Source organism: Simochromis diagramma, unplaced genomic scaffold (genome assembly GCF_900408965.1).
Source record: "Simochromis diagramma unplaced genomic scaffold, fSimDia1.1 OVJJ01000044.1, whole genome shotgun sequence".
Taxonomy (NCBI): domain Eukaryota; kingdom Metazoa; phylum Chordata; class Actinopteri; order Cichliformes; family Cichlidae; genus Simochromis; species Simochromis diagramma.
The window spans coordinates 482767-509472 of NW_024386942.1; the positions used below are offsets into that span (position 1 = coordinate 482767).

At 43.5% G+C, this 26706-nt stretch overlaps 1 protein-coding gene across 1 annotated transcript; it reads right to left on the reverse strand.

The window, feature by feature from the left end:
* Window positions 1-1487: 1487 nt before the first annotated feature.
* On the reverse strand, window positions 1488-26706 carry LOC120737298. Its single transcript, XM_040037912.1, has 4 exons — window positions 26384-26706; window positions 4254-4279; window positions 2002-2296; window positions 1488-1491 (listed from the first exon to the last, which is right to left on the reverse strand). The coding sequence occupies exons 1-4, from the start codon at window positions 26704-26706 to the stop codon at window positions 1488-1490; spliced, it is 648 nt and encodes a 215-aa protein (XP_039893846.1).

Below are 26706 nucleotides of genomic sequence, written 5' to 3' on the forward strand. Positions count from 1 at the left end.
CTACAGGACCGCTTTGTCCAAACAGACTGGGATGTGTTTCAAACTGCAGCCAGCATGGAGAACTGCTGTACAAAGCTGCAAAGTCTTGACTGAGGAAAGCCATCACAGCGGAACAGAGGCAGTACAGAGAGAAGCTGGATGGCTTCTATTCTTCTGCTGACCGCAGGCGCATGTGGCAAGGCCTGCAGCACAGAGTATAGGGCCAGCACCAGCACCAGCACCATCAGCTGTCCAGGCAGTCTGCTGGATGATCTCAATGCATTCTACATCCGCTTTGAGACCTCCCAAATCCTCCAGACCCTCCAGACCACCCAACCCCCACCCCTGCCAGCAGTCTCAATAGACCAGGTGCACAAAGCCCTGAGGAGGATCAACCCTCAAAGGCAGCAGGACCAGGCAACATGGTGGGACGGGTTCTTAAAGCATTTGCAAATGAGCTGGCTGAGGTTCTTACCTCCATCTTCAACCTCTCCACAGAACACTGTCCCCACATGTTTAAGGTCACAACCATCATCCCTCTCCCCAAGAAAAGCCCAGGCCACCCTGCCTGAACAACTCGACAGACAGTTGCACTCACTCCACTCATTGCAAAGTGCTTTGAGAGAGTGGTGCTGGCCTACATCCAGAGCAACATCACAGACATGCTGGTTCCCCTGCAGTATGCCTACAGGCCAAATAGGTCCACATCAGACACCATCACTGCTGCCCTTCACTATTCACTCACCCACCTAGAAAACACAGACTCATACATCAGGGTACTTTTTGTTGATTACAGCTCCGCCTTCGGAGGTTGCGTCCTCAGCCCCATCCTCTACACCCTGTACACTCACGACTGTGTCACCTCCAACAAAGATAACATTATTTTGAAGTTCGCATCACTGGAGGGGACAAAGCGGCTTATAGGAGAGAGGTGGTCAGTTTGGTGTCATGGTGTGAGGACGACAACCTCAAACTCCTGTAGAACGCTTACATACAGCTGCTTCTGTCTCTGATTTCTGAGTATCTCTCAGCTTCAGCTGGGACTCCACCCAGGTGTTGGTTGGTTGACATTTGACAACATCTAATTGACTGGATCAAAGTGTCTCAGGAGCTTTAAAATTATTGATATCTATACGTTTACATTGATTTACACTAAACTAACAAAACTATTGATTTGATCTGAACTCAAATCATGCCAGAGGCTTTTATTTTGAAGTTAGGATCATTTCAACTCAATTTTTAATGGTCTTCTTAGTCTGTTCATTTAAATGCTCAGTTGCTCCGCCTGACACTTTTTGCTTTTAGATCAAAACATCAAAGAATTTATTTTATTTGAATGAACTGAAAATAGATTCAAACTAAAAGCTTTTAGAGAATAAACTCCTGCATGACCTGTGACCTTTGACCTGTATCTACAGCACTGACCTCTGACTTTCAGCTCCACTTGTTTCTTCAGCAGGATGTTTCCCTCCCTGCTGTAGACGGTGCAGGTGTAGGTCCAGTTGTCTCTATCTGCGGGGTGTTTCAGGGTCAGACTGAGGTCTCCAGTTTTCAGCAGGTCTTCATTCATCTTAGTTCGGTCTCTGTAAACCTGGTGCTGTTCTTCAGGCTGGTCAGAGCCGTTCTCATACACGTGGACCTTTGTATTGTTATCCTTCCACTCCACTTTAGTGTCTTCAGGCAGGTGAGGTGTGGTTTTGAGGGGCAGCTGGACAGACTCCACCCCTGACTCCACCTCCACCTGGGGCACTGAGAGGACAACAAAGCACAACATGAGCTTGGATGGAGACATTTGTGTTGACTCTAAACAGGCTGAATGCTGCTGCTTCACTGGGAGAAGTACACTACACTGCATTAGAAAAACTGCTGCTTTCAAGTGCAGAGCAACAAGCTATTTGAACTGATCCAACTTTGTTAACACAGACAAAGATTTGTGGATCAGCTGCTGTTTGCTGCTATAGGACCTTTGACCTGTATCTACAGCACTGACCTCTGACTTTCAGCTCCACTTGTTTCTTCAGCAGGATGTTTCCCTCCCCTCTGTAGGCGGTGCAGGTGTAGGTGGAGTTGTCTCCATCTGTGGGGTGTTTCAGGGTCAGACTGAGGTCTCCAGGTTCCAGTAAGTTTCTCTTCATCTTTGTTCGGTTCTTGTATTTATCGTCCTGTTCTTCAGGCTGGTCAGAGCCGTTCTCATACACGTGGACCTTCCTGTTGTTTCTGTCCTTCCACTCCACTTTAGCATATTTACGCAGGTGAAGTGTGGTTTTGATGGGCAGCTGGACAGACTCCACCCCTGAATCCACCTCCACCTGGGGGACTGAGAGGACAACAAAGTAAGAAACACAGTCTGAGTGTTTCTGTCACACTCACTTCATCACACAGCTCAGTTTGACAACATGTGGAAGAATTTGATAGAAGCCTTCCTTTAGTAAAAGCACCAAGAAAACACCATGAAAACACCTCACTACACACAAAACTGCAGTACTGGCAAATTGTACATAAAGTATGAAAAGTCAAAGTACTTATTGTGCAGAAAAATGTTCCCATCAGTGTCTATGGATCAATATTACTGCTGCACATGTTTAAGGCTGAGCTCATTTCAAATCCTTTCTATTGTGTTGAATCTGCAGTAATGCATCATATTCTAAAAATCATATGTTTGTAGTGGCTGTCCTGTGAGGACCACGTCTCTCTAAACAAACAGCTGTTAATGAGCTCACAAACACAGGCCTACGCTGGATTTGAAAAAGTCCATTCAATAGAAAATCAACATCACAGCTGGACTCACTACCCATTCATACAAAACTGCTCAAAGAAGTCCTGACATTAATTCACGCTTCAAATCATATGATCAACCTATCTCTAATAATTATGTACCACAGGCCTTCAAGCTGACAGTAGGTAAAGCGTTACTTTAAAAGCATCTCTAGACCCAGTGGTCCTTAGCTAATATAGGCCAATCTTCAACCTTCCATTCATATCAAAATATTCTATTAGAGTGATTAGAACATGCTGTAGGTATTATGGGTACTGCACTGCAGTGGTTTGTATCATATCTAATAGACTCCAGTTTGTTCATGTAAATGGAGAGTCCTCTTCACACACTGAGGTTAATTATGGTGTTCCACAGGGTTCAGTGCTAGGACCAATTTTGTTTACATTATACATGCTTCATTTAGGCAGTATCATCAGAAGGCATAGCATACATTATGAGCTGTGGAGATGACACCAAACTCTATCATTGCTAAACTCTACATCCACCTCACTAACAGACATTATTCTCTGCTAACTTTATCCATGTTTACAGCTCGTGGTTAAATGCCAAAAGGTCAACTCCACATCCCTCCCCCACAGTCTCCTGATTGGTCTGAATGTTCTTGATTGGCTCACTAACAGCCAATAAAATCTCATGTACAGAATTACAGTATTAGTTAGGAAACTGTACAAGCTGCTTTCAAGTGCAGAGCAACAAACTGTTTGAACTGATCCAACTTTATTAACACAGACAAAGATTTGTGCATCAGCTGCTGTTTGCTGCTATAGATATAATCCAGCTGATGTGGAGAACTACATGTGACACTGTGATGCAGCCATGAATCTGACTGATTTCTTTCCATTTTCAAAGGTTGATGCATCAGTTAAAGTCCTTAAAAAGCTCAGAAATAAAGAGAAAGGTTGGTTAAAGCAAAGAGAGGCACTGGCAGCATTGAAGACACTAAACAAGAGAAACAGATCAGAGAACATCAGACTGAATAAGTGGAATAAAGTGAAACAGAGAACTAACGCTCCCTAAGAATGGAGCTGTCAGAGGAAGAGAGCAGCAAACTGAAAGTCTCTGTTAGCTGCAGAGCTCTGAAACTTCACACAGCTTTGGATGATAACATGGAGAAAGGATGTGGAGATGTTCACACTTCTGCTAGAAATCATCTTCTAGTTATTGTGACTCAGATATGACTGATTATAGATGAGGACCAAAGAAGGTTTTTACTGAGATTTGAGCTGACTTAGCTTAGCCTGTGTTTTAGCCACATGCTAAACAAACACATGTTCAGAAACTAGAAGATGTTACCTTTCAGATGAAGTCTCACACATGAACTTTGCTCCTACAGTTCATCTGCTGAAGCTTTTACATTTGGCTGGAAATCAAATAAAAACCAAAACAGCCACAAACATCAGACATGCTAACACTGTAACATTATTGGATGGAGCCACTGAGACTGAACCACCATCATGAGTCTGACCTCTGACCTTCGACCTGTATCTACAGCACTGACCTCTGACTTTCAGCTCCACTTGTTTCCATCAGGATGTTTCCCTCCCTGCTGTAGACGGTGCAGGTGTAGGTGGAGTTGTCTCCATCTGTGGGGTGTTTCAGGGTCAGACTGAGGTCTCCAGGTTCCAGTAAGTTTCTCTTCATCTTTGTTCGGTTCTTGTATTTATCGTCCTGTTCTTCAGGCCGGTCAGAGCCGTTCTCATACACGTGGACCTTCCTGTTGTTTGCATCCTTCCACTCCACTTTAGCATCTTTAGGCAGGCAAACCGTGGCTTTGCAGATCAGCTGGACAGACTCCACCCCTGAATCCACCCCCACATGGGGGACTGAGAGGACAACAAAGCACAACATGAGCTGTAGTGAAGGTTACTAATGTTCTTCTTATGACCTGTTACAGAGGACTTATTTCTGTGCTTGTCCTGTTAGACCTCAGTGTAGACCACAACATTTTACTACAAACACTAGAACACACCAGAGTTAATAAAGGAAATTCACTGCAGTGATTTGAATCATATCTGATAGATTCCAGTTTGTTCATGTAAATGAGGAGTTTCCTTCACAAACAAAAATTATTCATAGATGTGTATGATTGCTCTCCAGATGATACACATTCGATTTTCATGAATAATACCTGTCAAATCATTTACAGGCACGTTTTAAAGACACAAAGGCCTGGATCAACTCTAATTTACTGCTTCTAAATTCATCACATTGATCCAGGACCTGTACATAACTAGAACTAACACACACATATTAGTGTTTTTCAAATGAGGTCAGTGACCACTGTGTGATCGCTACAGTCAGACAATTGAAGCTCCCAAAATCAAAGCCTCAAATAGTTTTTAAGAGATTTTAAGAATTTCTGTGAGCAAAATTTATTTTATGATTTCTGGGACAACAACTGGAACAGAATCCACCTCATTACTGATGTAGAGCTGGCATGGAATATTTACAGAATGCTTAGTTTTGTCCTTGGAGTTCTGCAGAAATCATTAAACCTTCTAAAATTAAAAAAGGCCAAATCAGAGTTTTAGCTTTGAAAAATCATTAAACATCTTAATGATCCTAAAAAGTTCTGGAAAATAATAAAATCTTATTAAGGGGATATAGCCACCAAAATACCAGATTTTGTTTTAAAAGGCTGACGTACTTTACTGAAAATTTTTAGATTTTAATATTTTAAGTGCTTTATACATTTTGTTTCTTCAGGGTCTTTATTTGAATCTTTACATCAGATTTCAAACAGCTTAATAAACAGGAGGCTCTCTCTGTAACAACTCAAACTCAGTCCTTCAGGCCTTCAGCTTTTCTCCTCTGACTCCAAGATTTAAGGTCCACCGGACTGATCCCAATGAATCTGCAGGACCAAATCAAACCTGATCCTTATTTTCTTAACTGGCTGCAGATTTTATAACAGAATCGCCAACTTGTAATTTTAGTTTTAGTCTTTTGAACACTGAACACTGAAATATGGAAATCTACCAATGTTCTCTCTTGATGAAAAGAGGTGATGTTATAACTACAGGCCCACATCTAAATACTGTGTTTAAGTTTACAAAAGCTTATTAATGAACAACCCCAAAATTTTAAAATTAATTATTTCCCATCAGGATTCAGTAAACAACACAGCACAATAACTGCTGCTATTAAAGTGGTGACACATCATTAATGCAATGGACTGAAAAAAATACTGAGCTGTTCTTTGTCTTGGTTTGTCGGAGGCTTTTGACACAGTTGTCCTGCCATTTTAGTAAACAGACTAAAGAAATTGGTGTAGCTGTAAATGCTGTGAGTTGGTTATCAAATTATTTGTCAGCTAGAACACAGTGTGTCCAAAGGAGTTCCCCAGGGCTCCATATTAGGACCACTGCTCTTCTGTGTACATAGATAAAAATGTTGCATTACATTTTTATTCAGATGAAGTGCAAAAACTTGAATTTGTGCAGTCTGCCTTTGATGATGTTCAGTCCCATTTGACTCAAATTAAGTTGGCGTTAAATTCAGATAAATTCAAGTTCAAGTGGCAAGACACTTCCTAAGAACAAAACCAGTTAAAGGATTAAAAATAAAAAATAGTGACATCTTATAAATATCTAGGTATCATTAAAGATCTGTCATGGTCGTGGGTCAGTGACCCAGATGCAGACCGTGACAAGATCATAATTTGTCATTAAAGCTCACACTGAAAGGCTGCTGAGCTGAAATTATACTAAGTTTTCTTTGAGGCATAAATGTGTTTCTTCTCCAAATGAGTAAACACTTCATCTCTGTAACTTTTTACCTTTAGTGGACAGTGATCTGCTTCTATGAATGCACCTGGTCAATAGTTAAAGAGTTATTGGATTGAATAAAGAGGTTGGACACTTTCCATTATTGTGTTTTAATTTTATTACTGGCTGTGGAAGTCATGTATATCACTGTTCTCTGTATGCTGCTGCTAAATGTCCAACTCTGTATATCTGAAGATTTTCTCATTGGTTGATTTTTCTATAAATCTCTGCTTGGGTTTGTTCTTTCTTAGTGTGTATATGTGTGTCCTTAGAGTCAGAACAGAATTGGGGGAAAAAGCTTTTGACTAAGTTGCCTCTGTCCCTGTTGCCTCTGGAAAAATCTACAGAAGAAGTTAAAGTCCTTTTAAAGAAGTGAGAGAATGGCTCCATTTGATCAGTGTGAATTTTGTTATTGCTGTTTTTATAATGACCTGTTATTTATAAGATTCATGATTCATGTTTGTGTTGTGGTTTTTTCTGTATTATTGTGGAATCTATGACTTGAACCTTGAGGTGACCGTTGTTATGATTTGCACTACATAGAAAACTGAGTTCACAGATCAAGCAGTGAAGCACACACACTGTTAGTAAAGTCATGTTGTGGAGCTGTTTCACTGATCAATGACTGAGTCTGAAGGAGGTTTTCTGACTTCTGGAACAAACCTGGAAGTTCTCAGCTCTCTGTATCAGCTGTTTGTAACTCTCAACTCTTTCAGCTTCTGGAACAAGTTGTGTGAGCCACAGTCAAGGAGCCACCAGAGGACACCTGATAACCATCGGCATTATGGGTAGTGTAGTAGGAGACACTCACCTGACATGAAATAGTGCCCGGAAATAAAATAAAAGACCTCCAGAACCCAAGAAGAACCAAGGAGAACCAGGGAAGCTGTGGCCCAAGGAGGCAACTGTTCTGTGGAAAATTACAAAACAACATGACCTTTGAACTCTGACCTCAGTCCTGCACTGTATCCTGGTTTTTATCTACATCTCTGACCTTTGACCTGCAGCACTACTTTCTGTCTCAGGATGTCTTTGTCCCTGGAGATGGTGCAGATGTATCCTCCACTGTCTCTCTCTGTGGGGTATTCCAGGGTCAGACTGAGGTCTCCAGTTCTCAGCAGGTCTTTGTTCATCTTTGTGCGACCACAGTAAAGTCGTCCGGTTCTTAAGTTGGTCACTTCCATTTGAATACTCGTGGACCATCATGATTTCTTGGTCAAATCTCGTCCACTTCACTGTGGTGTCCTCAGGCAGGTCAGGTGTTGTGTTGCATTGCAGGATGACAGACTCTGATCCTTCAACGACCTCCACCTCAACCTGTTGGTCTGAGAGGACAGTAAACCAAAATATAAAAATTGCATCTGGAAAGTATTCCCAGTGCTTTATTTGTTCCACATTTTGTTATTCCAACATGGATTAGATTGAGTTTCACCTCACATTTCTACACACAACAATACCTGGGGATTCCCATGATGCATTGAGTTTTTCCCTTTCCAGACACCTTCCTCCACTCACTATGTGTTAATGCAGAGAGGTCTATGTGTTAACAGACCTCTCTGCATTTCATACTTGTTATTAACCTCTGTCTCTCTCCACAGCATGTCTTCATCCTGTCTTCCTTCTCTCACACCAAACCGGTCGCAGCAGATGGCCCCGCCCCTCCCTGAGCCTGGTTCTGCCGGAGGTTTCTTCCTGTTAAAAGGGAGTTTTTTCCTTCCCACTGTCGCCAAAGTGCTTGCTCATAGGGGTCATAGATTGTTGGGTTTTCTCTGTATGTATTATTGTAGGGTCTACCTTACAATATAAAGAGCCTTGAGGCGACTGTTGTTGTGATTTGGCGCTGTATAAATAAAATTGAATTGAATTGAACAATACCTCACAATGACAGGGTACTGTTTAAATGATTGCAATGTTAAATAAAAAAATGAGAATAACATGTAATCACAAACTTTGCTCAGTGCTTTGTTGAAGCAACTTTGGCAGCAATTACAGCCTTCAGTCTTCTCTCAGTATGGCAGCTATTTTTAGGCATTTTCTTTATTCTTCTTTGCAGACCCTCTTAAGCACCATCAGGCTGGATGGGGAGTGTCAGTGCAAAGGCATTGTCTAATCTCTCCAGAGATGTTTGATTGGGTTCCTGCCTGGGCTCTGGCTGGACCACTCAAGACACACCACAAAGTGGTCCTAAAGCTCTCCTTTGTTATCTTGTCTCTATGTTCATTTTCCTGTTGGAAGATAACCTTCACCCAGTCTAAGGTCCAGAGCACGCTGGAGCAGGTTGTAATCAAGGAGGTCTCTACACATTGGTGTATTCGGGAAAACCTTTAGTTCTTCCTCTGTAAAATGTCCCACAGCATGATGCTGCCACCACCAGTGGTGCCTGTTTTTTTCCAGACACGACACTTGGCATTCAGGCCAAAGAGTTCAATATTGGTTTCATCAGACCAGAGAATTTTCTTTCTCATGATCTGAGAGTCCTTCAGGGGCTTTTTGGCAAACTCGATTCAATGCATACTGTCTCAGAGGTCTGCAGACAATTCCTTGGACTTCAAGGCTCGATTTGTGTTCTGACATGTACTGTCCACCATGGGACCTTATACAGACAGGTGTGTGCCTGTCCAAATCATGTCCAATCAACTGCATCGACCACAGGTGGACTCCAATCAACAACTCTGACATATTCTCAAAGGGAACAAGATTCAACTGAGCTCAACTTTTAGTGTCCCAGAAAAGGCTGCAAGTACTTCTGTCCATCTGTTAATTTTAGCTTTTTTAAATATACCTGGACAATTTTAAGCAAATGTTTTTCCGTATTCATTATGGGGATTTTGTGCAGGTAGAATTTGGAGGTGAAAAACTGATTCCATCCATTTTGGAATAAGACTGTTACATAACAAAATGTGGGGAAAAAGGAAGGGCTGAGAGTATTTCTGGATGTTCTGTAACTAAGAAGCAGATTCAGTCACACTGATTTTAATCATAGAATCGATCTGATCTGAGCATCTGTGTTACTGACCTCTGACTCTGCTGTCAGTTAAAAGATATCAATAATAAAGTCATTAAAATCTCTATTCTGCATGATAAACTATCAGGACAGATTGTGAGCCAAAACTGTGCCAGGTCTTCACAGTACTACTGTTAGTAATCAACTAAGTAACAGTCAGTTGTGTTATTGTCTGTCCGTATTAGGCCTGTCAGGTGCTGGTTTTCCTGCACATGTAAGAATTTCTGGATCAAGTTATCCAGATTTAGTAGACACCAAAAATTGTACCAATAAGATTCTATTTTCTTCTTCTTTGGTGTTCATGTTTTTATTTTTCCAGTGTGGTTTGCTTCTAGAAAACATTACCACTAGTTTTATCAGCTTTCAGAACTAGAAAGATCTTTTGTTACTCTTTAGTTTGACCTCTGACCTTCATAATCACAGGTGTTGGGTTTCTTACCTTTGACATGCAGCTGTATGTCTGTCAGTTTCCGTTCCTCTCTTTCATTCCGATGGAGCAGGTGTAGTTGCCACTATCAGTCATTTGGGGTTTTCTCAGAGTGAGGCTGAAGTCTGAACTGTCCAGAGCATCAGGCCTCATTGATGTGCGCCCCTCTGTAACGCTGGTTTTGCCCTTTCAGATCATCTGTTTCCTCTCGTCGTAGGTGGACAGATTTGGGGTTGAGATCATTGCGAGTCCACAGCACTGTGGGGGTTTTCAGGTATAATACCTGAGTACTCGTAAGGCAACAGGATAGATTTTCCCCCTCATACACCTCCACCACCGGAGCCAGGGCATGCTGGGAAACTGGAAGGAGACACAAGCACACACAACAAAAACATGTTTATGTATTTGCAGTGGATTTTCTCCTTGGGTTCATACAAAGTCGTTTCAGAAAGTGTATGTAACGTAATGTAATGAAAAGCATTCAAACATGTATCCTTCCTCTCCAACAAACACTGAAAGGACATCAAAGATGTTAAAGAAAACTGATGGATGTCTGAACAACACTGAGGTGAAAGGAGGAAACCATCTCTTATTTATATCTACATTTGGTTGAAAAATGAACACAGATACAAGCAGATCTGAGCCCAGAACCTTTTTGAGACAACAGCGCTAATAATGACAACCGCAGTCCATCAATTTTAACACATAACCTCACCATGCAACAACATCAAATGAGGCAGAAACAGTCACACACAGAGAAAACAGTTTATTAGTAAATAAACATCTTAGTGTTACAATAGAAAAAGTGTCACCACTGACAATGTTACACACAACTGGCAACACAACCGATTTTCATCTGTATCATGGACAAGTTTTTCTTTTTTTTTGCCATAGTCGTTAATCTTGTCAAACGTCACTACACTCTGGCAGGTTTGTGTTTCTATCAGTAAGAAACAGAGACGTCGGAACACACAGATAGTTCATCTTAAAGATATGAACTCAGCTGTAACCCTGTGAGCGCCCTGCATGAAGTCCCAGAGGGGGTTATAAGGAATAAAGTCAAGTAGAGTCAGTTTACATCCAGTAAACTCATGTTAGACTTTGTTGTCTAAAAGCACAAACAGCTGTGTTTGTTGTGTTTGCATTCAAAGAGCGCTCTTACCGAGTACGAGAGCAGGAGTGGCAGCAACATCTTCATCTCCAGTTAAAGTCCTGATAACAACAACACGCAGCTGCTGCTGCACTAAAGGTTTGGTCCTCTTAAGTTAGACAGAGAAAACCTGATAATTTCCTTTTGATCCTTCAAAATAAAAATTTTTTATAGCAAATGACTTTCACAATTAAACTCAGAGGAGAAACAACATGCAGCAAGGATGTGTAGTGCTGTTTGAGTCATGTGTCATATTTTGAAGACATAACTTTGTTTGTTTCTTCAGTGTTTTTATGTATTAAAGTAAAATAAAAAAACAGTGCTGAACACAGAGTCATAAAAAGAATATATATGCATTCTGATTGAGCTAAAAGTAAATCATACGATATTGACAATGAATCAGAGTTTTAAAACAGAAAAATAAGTAATAATTCTGTAATAATTGTTCTAGATTTTCAATAGCAGTGTTTAAGTGACTCATCAGGAAGTTAGACCGTGACCGTTTGGATGTGGTGAAAAGAGGTAAAGAACATAACAGGAAAAGTGTTAGAGTAGAAGAGTGGGGTAAGAGTGAGAGGCGGAGGAAGGAGGGAGAAGCGTGGACAACCGTATAAAAACACTGTAAGTATAGAACCTACCGATGTGTTAACCACACCTTACACCACAGGGGAGGGACCATGCTGGAACACAGCTGGCTCCTCTAAATACAGAGGACTTACAGTGGTTATAGTGTGGTACTCACCTCTGTAGGTCAGTCTGCTGTTTCTCTGCGTTTGCCTTCTTTGCCCTCTTTTCCTCCCAGGAGCCAGTTTCAGCCGACTTACCTGCTGAGATTGTTTGGACATACAGACCGTGGACTTTCCTTTAAAGTTTTTTGAGTCCAGCCTGTAACTTCAGCTAAGACATTTTTTCTCAACCTGGACTCTGATCATCTATAGATTTGAACATTCTTTAAACCTCAAACAGATTTTATTTTCATCTCATTATATTTGTTATGTTCTGTATCACTTTGAATGTGTTTCCTCCTCCTATTGTGAACATGACTGAGACGTGTTTGAGTCTTCAGGTCAAGCTGTCCTTTGTTTCCTTTGTAAGACACAGGTAAGCAATAAGTGCCTGACTTAACCCAGAAGACGACGAAACCACTTAGATCTGTTTTTATGAATTACATGATGATTTGTGTTAATGCAGGAGTAATGTTCCATATTAAATGAAGAATTCAATTCGCCCTGATACCTTACTACGCCTCATGGTGTGTATTTATAGTTGACGTGCATGCATTTTCTTTTGATAGCCTCCAAAGCATTGTGGGAGCTGAAGTTTCACAACTCTGAGCATGTTCATTAATAAATGTAATTTGCCCAAACAAACAAACTGAGAAGAAACATGTAAATATGAAACCATGAATATAATCTGAAATCAGTGTAACTACAGTACGATTAGAATTAGTTCAACTTAGTCCGTTTCCTTGCAGTTTATTACTGATATCAAGTTTCACATAGACCAGTGCTTCTCAAACTTTTCACAATGAGTACCACCTCATAAAATATATGGCTCGTGAAGTACCACCCTACGGTGGCCCCTAGAGACAAACACTTGCAAACTCCAAAACACAACGGAAGTGCTGCAGGACGCTAGGGGCAGTGTTGAGCTTTTGTTACCGTAACTACACAAGCCAGGAAGTACCAATGACCGGATTTGGGCTGTATCCCAATTCAGGGTCTGCAGCCTTAAAGGCTGCATTTTAAGGCCGATTACGTCACAGCGACACGACGAAGGCTGTCCCAATTCAAATGCTGCTCGAAATGCGGCCCTCAATGCGTCCTTAATTTCCCTGAATTTTAAGGATGGGCCCAACATATCCCAGATCATAGCGCGGCGGTGGTGTGGATAATTTTGCCGAAAAAAACGCTGGAAGCGGAGCCGCCGGAGAGTAAACTTTCAGAAGTAAGTACTGAATATTATGTCACTTATTTATGCGCAAATGTTTTTTAATGAAGAACATTAAAATTACTGTTGGCCACATGTCGGGAAAGTTATGTGACATTAGCGATGTTTGTACTAACTTGGTTTTAAAGCCTTTACTTCAAAATATACGGCCGTTCAATAGTTGACTTTAATCTTACAGAGATGTGATGATTTTATGGATAATTAAAGTCAGTCATCCCAAACACAACAAGCTGAAAGTCAGTGATGCTGCTCGGTTTGCAGTCCTGAATATCACGGCACAAGCAGGATTCACTGCACTGTTATGTTAGCTATGTTATATTGGCTGCCCTGTTCGGTGGTGTCGAGCCAAACGGACTTTACATGTGTTTGAACGAGCTGACGGTTCACTCGTTAAGCTGAAAGAAAGATGCTTTAATCACAGCAGTCACACATGTGTCCACTGCTATCTGGAACTCTTCTTGTTTCGTATAACACAACTAAATCCTCCTCTGGTGCTGTTGTGTAGCAGTGTGTACACCTGAGACTGTCACCTGTCTGTCTGTCCTGCATCTCTCTCTCTGTTTCTTTCTCTCTGATTGTGGAATAAAAGTATGAACATGTGTTTATAAGTTACACTTGTGTTTGAATCCTGCAGCTTATCACACATTTGATTTCCATGTGTGACGACTGCAAGTGTCCAGAGTGAGGACAGACTGAGGGACCCACTGCTGCACATCATCGTGAGGCTTTGCACCCCTGATGATCCCAGGACAACTCAGCAGTGTGTGAGGAAGGAGAGGAAGAGCCAGCAGCAGCTGACAGATGGAGAGAATAGACAGACTGTTCCCTGTTTGTGAAGGACTGCTAGGAAAGTTTAACATAACTGTCTGTGCTGAATCAGTATTAGGTAATGTTCAAATAATGTTATCATCCCAGTGTTTTCAGTGTGGGAGAAAGTACTCAGGGCCTTCAAGTTACACACTATGAAAGGCAGCAACAAGTTTAATGTTCAGAAACCTAAAGTCTGTATCAGCAGCAGAATGGAGCTAAAATAAATGTTGGTTTCAGTTCTATGAAGCTTGAGTATTTTGGATCAGTAGCTGCTGTGTTTGTTGCATCATGCTGTAACTGTTTATATGCTTTATATATTCTGAGCTAAGTTGATCTATAGTGTTACATCATATTCTATAAGGATGTTATGTGTTTGTAGACTTTCTGCCCAGTTTGACCCATTTAGCAGAAGTCAGCCTGTTTAAGGCTCTGATCTATTCTGTATGACTTAAAGCAGTTGACATGGTCTGATTTTCTCACCCAATAAAGGAATATTTCATATATCAGTCTACTCTTCATTCTATCAGAAACTTTATCACAGCTTGTACATTTTCTTTTTATAAATATATTAAGCAATGAGCCAAATTTAGTAATGCCAACATACTGAAGGAACAACATTTGTCTCTTATATGATAAACCTATATATGCACTGTCAAAGATACTTGTCTTTGAGTGAAGATTTAAGGTGATAAGACATGTACAGTGGGGCAAAAAAGTATTTAGTCAGCCACCGATTGTGCAAGTTCCCCACCTAAAATGATGACAGAGGTCAGTAATTTGCACCAGAGGTACACTTCAACTGTGAGAGACAGAATGTGAAAAAAAAATCCATGAATTCACATGGTAGGATTTGTAAAGATTTATTCGTAAATCAGGGTGGAAAATAAGTATTTGGTCACCTCAAACAAGGAAAATCTCTGGCTCTCAGAGACCTGTAACGTCTTCTGTAAGCTTTTCTGTCCCCCACTCGTTACCTGTATGAATGGCACCTGTTTGAACTCATCATCTTTATAAAAGACACCTGTCCACAGCCTCAAACAGTCAGACTCCAAACTCCGCCATGGCCAAGACCAAAGAGCTTTCGAAGGACACCAGGAAAAGTATTGTAGACCTGCACCAGACTGGGGAGTGAATCTACAATAGGCAAGCAGCTTGGTGTGAAAAATCAACTGTGGGAGCAATCATCAGAAAATGGAAGACATACAAGACCACTGATAATCTCCCTCGATCTGGGGCTCCACGCAAGATCTCATCCTGTTGGGTCAAAATGATCATGAGAACGGTGAGCAAAGATCCCAGAACCACACGGGGGGACCTGGTAAATGACCTGCAGAGAGCTGGGACCAAAGTAACAAAGGTCACCATCAGTAACACACTACAACGGCAGGGAATCAAATCCCGCAGTGCCAGACGTGTTCCGCTGCTGAAGCCAGTGCATGTCCAGGCCCGTCTGAAGTTTGCCAGAGAGCACATGGATGATACAGCAGAGGATTGGGAGAATGCCATGTGGTCAGATGAAACCAAAGTAGAACTTTTTGGTATAAACTCAACTCGTCGTGTTTGGAGGAAGAAGAATACTGAGTTGCATCCCAAGAACACCATACCTACTGTGAAGCATGGGGGTGGAAACATCATGCTATGGGGCTGTTTTCTGCCAAAGGAACAGGACGACTGATCCGTGTTAAGGACAGAATGAATGGGGCCATGTATCGTGAGATTTTGAGCCAAAACCTCCTTCCATCAGTGGGAACTTTGAAGATGAAACGAGGCTGGGTCTTCCAACATGACAATGATCCAAAACACACCGCCCGGGCAACAAAGGAGTGGCTCCGTAAGAAGCATTGAAAGTCCTGGAGTGGCCTAGCCAGTCTCCAGACCTCAACCCCATAGAAAATCTGTGGCGGGAGTTGAAAGTCCGTGTTGCTAGGCGACAGCCCCAAAACATCACGGCTCTCGAGAAGATCTGCATGGAGGAATGGGCCAAAATACCAGCTACTGTGTGTGCAAACCTGGTAAAGACCTATAGTAAACATTTGACCTCTGTTTTGCCAACAAAGGTTATGTTACAAAGTATTGAGCTGTATTTTTGTTATTGACCAAATACTTATTTTCCACCCTGATTTACGAATAAATTCTTTACAAATCCTACCATGTGGATTCATGGATTTTTTTTTCACATTCTGTCTCTCACAGTTGAAGTGTACCTCTGGTGCAAATTACTGACCTCTGTCATCATTTTAGGTGGGGGAACTTGCACAATCGGTGGCTGACTAAATACTTTTTGCCCCACTGTAAATAACTGCAACTTGAATCTGTACTGAGGCTCAGTATTAGACAGAGTTCATGTTCACTGCTGTAATAGCTAATAATGATTATATAACATAAAATATTGGCCATATTAATTTACATTACCAAAGTGATATGACTTTAGTCTCATGAACAACATTAGCTAATTGTTATTTACCAACTAATCTTAAATGACTGTTCAGTTCAGAATGAAGCCCAACAATCATGTTTTACTGTCCTGTGGTCTCAGCCTCAGAGACTTATCAAACCACACAAAGCTCATGTAGAAACAAACAAACGAACAAAATATGTTCACCTTCATTTCTGTCAAACAAAGTTGTATGACACGTTTCCAGCGGTTAGTATCATGGTTGCTAGGCAACCTGGGAAGCGAGACGGAGACTAGACCGTCCCATACAGACAAACTTGCCGTTATTTTGCAAATCGAGCTCAACACTGCCCCTAGCGTCCTGGAGCACGTCCGTTGCGTTTGGAGTTTGCAAGTGTTTTGGAGTTTGTACGTGCTTTGTCTCTAGGGGCCACCGTACCATCCTTATGACCAACATTATAGTACAGTAGTATAGGCCAATTTAACACCACATACAGTTTACATGAGACAATTTATATGAATGTTATTTTTTTAACTGTCATAAACAGGATGTGACATAATGATAATAACAACACTGTACTGCATTAAAACATTCACAGCAGGTGGGATAACCAATAACCAATTTTTAAACAATGACCTGATGAATCCTGCGTCCGGGTTCAACCTACCTGAGTTTTATAAGGCTGTTGTGTTTTAACATGTTAATGCTTGGATCTTGTTCTATTTAATCTAAACAAGCCCCTACTGTCACGGCCTGGGGGTTCAGCTGGTCGCTGATCAGCTGTCTCCCCTCTTTCTCTCCCACGCCCTCGGAGGAAGAAAACACCTGTGCCTCATCAGTGTGGTATTTAAGACTGGAAGCAACGGCTGTTCTTCGCTGGATCGTTGTGAGAATCGCGTCAGTGAAAGTCAAGCGCCCCAGTATTTTCCCATGCAGTGTGTGTTAGCATTTAACAAGCGTCTCTTTGTGTACAGATTCCCTGGACTGTTTTCCTGGTGTGCGAGTGGATTCGTGCCTGGATTGTGTGGAGAGAAAACGAGCGTGTTCCCCTGGATTTTCCCCGGACCCTGCCCCCCTCACCTTTTGTACATAGCACTGCCCCGCACCCTTGTAAATAGCACTGCCCCGTATCTGTGTATATACACTCATTGGACATTGTTCTGTAATAAATTCTCTTGTGTACATCATCCCCGGAGTCCTGCGCGTGAGTCCACCTTGTACGTCGTGACCCTACCAAGGTCAGTGATCACTGTCGGCCTCTCTCGGGTTTTATTACCACTGTTCATTTTAAAGCTCAGTTTTTTAAACCCTTACGATGTAACTACAGCCCAGCCCATGCAGCAGTGTATTAATGGCTAACCTCATATTGTGGATGGATTAGCTCAGTCGTTCTCCTGACTGAAGTGTGATCCGTTTTACAGCATCCTGCCATTTGATGCTTGATTACATTTGTCCCTGACCTTTGGGAACCCTCACGTTAGCTTTTATCTAGTGGAAAAAAAAGTTAGCGTTCACCCTCCAGCTTCACTGTGTTTATATTATGCTAACCATAGCTGTGTAGCTACCCACCACATACCAGCTAGCCCAACTTCAGTAACACTACAAACACCACTGCTGTTTAGTTTTTCAATTCAATTCAATTTATCTATCGCCAAATCACAACAACAGTCGCTCAAGGTGATTTATATGTTTTCTGTCTTCATTTAACCTCGCTGGATCCACTGTCCACCTGCCGTGTGATGACCCTCCTCCAGGAACCCCCCATCCAAGGGAAATACACCACTCTCAAGGCGCTGCTTCTGCGGTGTTATTTCCTCTCCGACGCAGAGCGGGCCGAGAAACTCCTCTCTTTCTCGGGCCTGGATGATGGTACCGCTCTCGAGCTCATAGAGAGCACGCTGTCCTTGTTAGGAATGGATGTATGCTGGATTCCTCTTACTCATGTCTTCCTCTGACATTTATCGGCACCAGTGCGAGCTGGCCTCATCAAACTCCCTGCTGCTGGCCTCGAAGGATTATCGCTCTTCTGGGGTACTAGGAGCTTCAGCATCCAGGTGATAGTTCCGACGGCATCTCCCACCGATTCTCCTGGGGACTCCGACTCATTGATGGTGGTTGGGATCGCGGCACCGTGGAAAAGGGCTGTGTTTTTACCACCAGCGTTTTGGCTGCCTTGTAGTTTTAAGCCTGGGGAAATGAGTCGCCCAGCCAGCGCTCTTGTAGCGGCCGTGACCGCTGGCGATAAGAAAAGGCTGCTCTTCATAGAGGACTCACATACGGGAGATGTTTTCTGGATCCCAGAGGAGCCTCGGGAACCCTCGTGTCATCTTTGCATACCTCCACAATGGTATATTATTTATTCTTAATTTTGGGGGCCGGGGGGATATTTCCCACGTACCACCACTGGTACGCGTACCACGGTTTGAGAATGACTGTCATAGAGTTTATCTTCTTACACCAGCTGCTGTTAACTGTGAAGAAAGATTATGTCCAGCAGAGATGTGGAGAAGATGAGAGAGCTCCATCGAGGAAACAGAAACTGTTAGCATCCACTCGTCACCTCAGTCAGAGTCAGCATCAGGAAGTCCAAACTAACTTCATCTGTTCTCATGTCTTCATCTCAGTCCTTACTGTGCTCAGCTTTGTTCTAAAGAAAATACAACACGGCTCCATTTACAGCAGAAAAACTCATGATGAGTTTACAGGCTGACTTTAATGTGTTTCTGCACATGCTTGTCCTCTGGTCATGTGATCATGTGGTTTGTAGGAACGCTCCTCTTCCTCAGAGGATCCACCTGTGCTTCCTCTCCTCTCTCCTCCACCTGTTACAGTGAGGGAACGTCCTCCATGATGGAGGAGCTGCTGGAAAGTGCTGAGAGTTTCCTCCAGAGTGAGACCTCTGTCACAGTTCAGAGGATCTACGGCAGCAGAGACCTTCATGGACACTAAAAGTCTCAAACACACAACAACATCACACTGACTCCACTCTGACATCACTGATCAATAATCAAAGAACACACAGATCAAACTGATTGATCAGCCATCAGAGGAGTCGGATCAATGGAGCTGCTTCTGTTCCTGATGTCCCCTGTTTGATCCTGGACCTAAACTCTCCCTGCAGAGGAGACACAAGACAGTCAGAGACACACACACACACAGACACACACACAGACATAGACAAACAAACCTTTGACTTTGAGCAGCACAGTTTTATATCTAAATCGTCCTTTCCTCCTCACTTCACACACATATCTCCCACTGTCTCTCTCTGTGGGGTGTTTCAGGGTCAGACTGAGGTCTCCAGTTTTCAGCAGGTCTTCATTCATCTTCGTTTGGTCTCTGTAAACCACTTCCTGTTCTCCAGGCTGGTCAGAGCCGTTTTTATACACGTGGACCTTCCTGTATTCAGGTTCAAAGTGTTCCCACTCCACTTCAACATCTTCAGGCAAGTTTTGTGTGGTTTTGAAGGGCAGCTGGACAGACTCCGCCCCCTCCTCCACCTCCACCTGACACACTGAGAGGACAACAAACACAACATGAGCTGTACAAAGTGTGATTGGTGTTCAGAGCAGCATCATGTGACTCTTGTTCTGCACTAAATGAAGCGATGGAGTGGCGCCTCCTTCAGGCAGAGAAACAGCTCATGGAGAGAAATAATTATTAGAGCAAAAACAAGAGTGGAGCTGCAAATAAGGCCGAGAGGAACGCTGCAGAAAACTGTTCATGTGTGAATTCATCACTTCATAGATTTCTTTGAGCACTAAAATCAGAGCTGCTTCTATTTCTAATATGACAGCTGTACATTAGAGCTGCAACACTTTAAATGTGAGCCATAAAAACATGATACTCTACAAGTGCATTCAGCTCTGACACTGTCACATCATGAAGGAGACGTGGAAATCACTTTGTTACACAATCAAAGTCAAATCAATTCTATTGATGGAATATTGTGTGATCAATAGACTGATCAGTTTCTAATCTGTCATCTATCAGCTGGAAATCCAGCATGTCAAACAGACAGGCAGCAGATTAGGACCAAACACAAACACAGTGAGACTTTTTCTTCACAGCAGTTGCAGGTAAACTGCAGCAACAATGCGACTCAGACAGTTTCTCTGTAACTGCAGGGCTTCCTGCGCTGCTGTTAGTCAGATACGGATCAACAGGTTGTGGATAGAAAGCAGATTCCTTCAGCAGAGGATCCATATCACACTTGAAGCATGTCGTCGGGAAACAATCAGTGAAAATGGGACACTTTGAGCCGATTTGAGCCTCAAACTCTGAACATAACCTGCTGCAGACCAGCTGATGTGTTCAGTTACCATGGTGAGGAATTTCACAATAAAGGAGGCGTACGCTCGGTCTTTTCCCGGCCCGACGCTCTGGGACATTTTAGACAAGTTTCCTGGCAGAATACGATCCCGTCCGGAGGCCGACACCATCCTTATCCACATGGGCACCAACCGGACTCCAAACAGCGCTCCCACTTCCTCAAACTGGACTTTGTGTGTCTTTGTGAGGCTGTGAAACAAGCCCACCGTAGTGTTTGTATCTGCGGCCCCACTCCCACCTGTGGCCGTGGGGCGTTTGGGCGGCTGCTCGGCCTCCACACCTGGCTCTCCTCTGTGTGTGACTCCCACAGCCTGGGCTTTAGAGACAACTTCAAAGTTTTCTGGGACAGGAGGCATCTTTCTGCAGCAGATGGGCTCCACTTCAACCAATCAGGAGCCAGATCCTCTCTGCTAACATATCATATGGAGTCCAGCAGGAAACACTCCATCAAGTACCTGTCCACACCTGCCCACACCTGCTGACCGCTCCGTCACTGACTGACGTCCCCCAGGTCCTAGTCCCTATCAGCTCAGTTCCACTCTAAACACTAATACATGTTCAGCTGGACTCGGAGCCTCTGGAGACATTTTGGATGTTCCAGTCATAATAACTAACAGGACAGTTTGTGCAAGGTGGAGAAAATCTGCTGCATCATCCATTGATGAAGCATTCAGCTCCACCCTACAGTTTCTCTGCTGCCTCCATCCACCTTGGTTCACTTTGCTCTTCTTAATGTTGGAGCTCTGAATAGTCAGGCTTTTATTTCTGAAGGATTCTACAACTTCCCATCAGCTTGATTTGATGTTTTGAACATAAACATGATGAAACCTGGAGAGGGACTGTCTAGTCTGTGAACTCTGACCCCACATATGATTGTTTCAGTCAGCCCAGAGAAAGTGGCTGGGTGGGTGGAGCTTTGGCTTCAAATGCTCCCCTATTAAGGTGGATGAAGGGTTGTAGTTTGGAGGTGCTGCTTGTTAAAGTGTGAAACACCTATCTGTGCAGGTATCTCCGCCCTCCTAAGACTCCATCCGAGTTGGAGCTGAACTCTCAGATGTTTCCTGCTCCATGGTTCTTATGTGTGATCACATGATCTGAGCTGCTGATTTTAAGATCCATGTTGATGATCTTACTGACTCATTTGAGTTCCTCAGTACAGTAAATTCATTGGTTTCAAACAGCGTGTTGTTGGCCTACATATAACTGTGGGCTTCAGTATGAACTCCAGGCTTTGAGCTGATGTGTTTCTATCTGATCATTGATGGATTCTGTTTGAGATCATTTTTCCAAGTGATCAGGCAAAAGCAGCTGTGTCAGTACGCTGACGCTCTTTTCATGAGGAAGCAGGAGAAACATGTTCATCAGTGTTTCTACCACCACTGGTGTTCCTCCTCCCTCACACACACAAACACTCTGAATGATCTGAACCTCCTTTGTACATCCACTTTAGATTCAACTGCACCTTTAAGATCAGGACTAAACGTGGTGCTCGCTCGCTGCCCTGGATCCACAAAGACATTCACAGTCTGAAAAGACAATGCCGGAGGGCAGAAAGGAGACCGGAAAGAAGGTGAATCTTCAGCTGCGTCATCAAGAGATGAAAGCATGAACGACTGCTTTCAATGAACAGGTGAAGGAGGCGAGGCTATTTCTCTCCTTTAATTCATTCTAATAAGCACAGCCCAGAGCTCTTTGGAGCTCAGTGGAGCGTCTTTGAAATCCTGCAAGTTTTCATCAGATTACGGCATCGAGTGAAGAACGTCTTCACTTTCTGAACTTTCTGAAGGATCAAATGAATGAGAGGAAATCCAAAACAGCAGCTCCTGATTCTTTTCTTGATGTCCCCGACCCCAGCCACCATATCTGATCTTCTTTTGTGCCAGTCTCTGTGGAGGAGCTTTGAAGGACTGTGGCACAACTGAAACGCTCATCAAGCTGTGTAGATATGATTCCTCCAAAGTTCCTGAGTGAAGTTTGGGATGTCCCTGCCCCTCGGCTGCTTCCAATAATGAACACTCGTCTGTCCTCTGGCTGTTGTCCCAGAATACTTAAAGACAGCCTGTGTGCAAGCACTCATCAAAGATCCAGCCTCCATCCTTCTGACTACAACAATCACAGAGCCAGCTCAAAGTTTTCCTTTTAGAGCAGAACTTTTGGAGAACACTGTCTGTCTGAAGCTTCTTGAAGCGTCACGTCCATGCTAGAACTCCACTTTGACTCTGACTGTGGATCCTGCTGAAGCTTCTCCAAATAGTGGAGAAATGAAGACAAGATCAGCAGAGCCAGCTCAACAATGTCTGCAGGTGCTAACAGGTCAATCTTTGAGACGCTGAATGTTCCCAGTTTGCTGCTGTGAAACTAGAAGTGATGACTATTATTGTAACAGCACTACAGCTGGAACTGCTGACAGGGCTGGAGATGAACTGGATTCTGATTTCAGGGACAGTTTTGGCTTTCAGTCGTCATCAAAACACTTGTTTCATTCATGTTGCTCTGAAGCTTTCCTTTCTTCTCATTGACGTGTTATGAACCAATCACAGCCCTTTCCTTTACAGCGCTCTGCTTTCAACATGTTGCCCCTTGAGGCAGACGTGTTTGTTTGTTCCACACTCAGATGCCAACTTGTTGTTTGTTTTTGCTTACTTTTTTGCTTTGTTTGCACTTGATAAGTGCAGTGCACTATTATCATACCCGAGACAGGCACTACTTGACATCGGTAACACATACAATCCTCTGGACTTCACCCTTCCACCGCAACTTCAAGTCATTGTTCGCCGCGGCAGCCACCGCCACCACCACTCCCTTAAACACCAAGCCCTAGTGACTCAGCTGACCCCAGGATAGCACTTCGGAAACGACAACATAAGCAACGCAAGAGGGGGAGGCGGGGGGAATTAGAGAATGCTGCGCTCTTATTTTCACCGAGACCTGGCTCTCAGACAAAGAGTGCACCATTCAACTGCAGACCCATTCATATACCGAGGAGACCGGACTGCAGCCTCCGGTAAGGGTATTGGGGAGGTGTGTGTGCGTTGATTAATAAATCATGGTGTGGAGACATACAGACTGTCCACAAGTACTGTTCGCCAGATATGGAGTTTTTAATGCTGAAATGCTGCCCCTACTATCTGCCGCGGGAGTTCTCAGCTGTGCTTATGGCCATTGTTTACATCCTGCCGTGAGCTGACTCCACAGCAGCGCTCGGCAAACTATGACATCATCAGTGCATTAGAGACTACTCATTTAGATGCTGTTTTATTGTTGCTGGTGACTTTAATAAATGCAACTTACAGACTGCACTCCCAAAATACCACCAATACGTGGCCATTGCTTCCCGTGACAAGAACACCCTGTCTACAGCATTCAGGGCTGCACCACATCTCTCTGTTCAAGTACCCGACTTTCAGGCAAAAACTGAAACAATCGAACCCTGTCACTAAACCTGTGAAACTCTGGACACCAGAGACTGAGAGCATCCTACAGGACTGCTTTGTCCAAACAGACTGGGATGTGTTTCAAACTGCAGCCAGCATGGAGAACTGCTGTACAAAGCTGCAAAGTCCGGACTGAGGAAAGCCATCACAGCGGAACAGAGGCAGTACAGAGAGAAGCTGGATGGCTTCTATTCTTCTGCTGACCCCAGGCGCATGTGGCAAGGCCTGCAGCACAGAGTATAGGGCCACCACCAGCACCATCAGCTCTTCAGGCAGTCTGCTGGATGATCTCAATGCATTCTACACCCGCTTTGAGACATCCCAGATCCTCAGACCCTCCAGACCACCCAACCCCCACCCCTGCCAGCAGTCTCAATAGACCAGGTGCACAAAGCCCTGAGGAGGATCAACCCTCAAAGGCAGCAGGACCAGGCAACATGGTGGGACGGGTTCTTAAAGCATTGTGCAAATGAGCTGGCTGAGGTTCTTACCTCCATCTTCAACCTCTCCCAGAACACTGTCCCCACATGTTTAAGGTCACAACCATCATCCCCTCTCCCAAGAAAAGCCCAGCCACCTGCCTGAACAACTACAGAAACAGTTGCACTCACTCCACTCATTGCAAAGTGCATTGAGGAGAGTGGTGCTGGCCTACATCCAGAGCAACCATCACAGACACACTGGTTCCCCTGCAGTATGCCTACAGGCCCAATAGGTCCACATCAGACACCATCACTGCTGCCCTTCACTATTCACTCACCCACCTAGAAAACACAGACTCATACATCAGGGTACTTTTTGTTGATTACAGCTCCGCCTTCGGAGGTTGCGTCCTCAGCCCCATCCTCTACACCCTGTACACTCACGACTGTGTCACCTCCAACAAAGATAACATTATTTTGAAGTTCGCATCACTGGAGGGGACAAGTGGCTTATAGGAGAGAGGTGGTCACTTTGGTGTCATGGTGTGAGGACGACAACCTAAAACTCAACACTGACAACACAAAGGAGATGATATTGGGCATGAGGAAGAAGAGGAGGCCTCACCAGCCACTGTTTATCCGGGGCCTTGGAGTGGAGAGGGTGAGCAGCTTTAGGTATCTGGGCGTCTACATCTCTGAGGACCTCACCGGGACACTGAACACCACACAGCTGGTCAAGAAGGCTCAGCAGCGGCTGTATTTCCTGAGGAGGCTGAGGAAATTTGGTATGTCGGCCAAGATCCTCAGCAGGTTCTACAGCTGCACTGTGGAGAGCACACTGACCAGCTGCATCACTGCATGGTATTGCAGCACTACTGCTATGGACCAAACGCCTGCAGAGAGTGATAGCAACTGCGGAGAAGATCACCAGGACTCCGCTGCCCTATCTGCAGAGCATCTACCATTGAGTCCAGAGGAGAGCTGCCTCCATCCTCAAAGACCCCACACCCCCCCAACACCCACGTTCACACTTCTGCCCTCGAGACAAAGGTTTAGAAGCGTGAAATCCAGAACATCCAGACTCAACACTCCTTCTTCCCCACTGCCATCAGACTCTTGAACAGTTGACCTATTTTTGAACAGTAATAATAACGTTTTTTGCACATCAGGTCATCCTGCATATTAACCACCATATTAAGCTACAGCTCTTTGCACACATCTATGTTTCACATTTCCATATTTTGTCTCCTCTTTCTGTCATTATTTATTTATTTGTACTATTTGTATTTATATGTTCATTCTTAATGTATATGTTAACCGGACATCTGTAGACAGCAGAGAAAGGATTTCATTGCCACAGAGAAATGCCCCTTTTCTCTTGTTACACATGACAATAAACACTTTGAATCCTGAATGAGAAATATCTAGAGACATCAGTAATATCAGGTTTGTGTAAGCAGTCCTGTAGAACGCTTACATACAGCTGCTTCTGTCTCTGATCTCTGAGTATCTATCAGCTTCAGCTGGTGAACTCACCCAGGTGTTGGTTGGTTGACATGTGAACAACATCCAATGACTGGTCAAAGTGTTTTCAAGGATCTCAGCAGCTTTAAACATGATATTATACATTTAGACTTGATTTAGACTAAAACTAACAAAAACTATTGATTTGATCTGAACTCACATCATGCCAGAGGCTTTTATTTTGAGGTAGGATCATTTTAATGGTCTTCTTAGTTCATTAATAAAAACCACAGTGCTCCGACTGGCATTTTTGGCTTGTTAGATCAAAACATCAAAGAATTTATTTTATTTGAATGAACTGAAAATAGATTCAAAACTAAAAGCTTTTAGAGAATAAAACTCCTGCCATGACCTCGACCTTTGACCTGTATCTACAGCACTGACCTCTGACTTTCAGCTCCACTATGTTCTTTTCAGCAGGATGTTTCCCTCCCTGCTGTAGACGGTACAGGTGTAGGTCCAGTTGTCCCAGTCTGTGGGGTATTTCAGGGTCAGACTGAGGTCTCCAGTTTTCAGCAGGTCTTCATTCATCTTCGTTCGGTCTCTGAAAACCTGGTGCTGTTCTTCAGGCTGGTCAGGGTCGTTCTCATACACGTGGACCTTTGCATTGTTATCCTTCCACTCCACTTTAGCGTCTTCAGGCAGGTGAAGTGTTGGTTTTGAGGGGCAGCTGGACAGACTCCACCTCTGAATCCACCTCCACCTGCGGGACTGAAGGACAACAAAGCACAACAT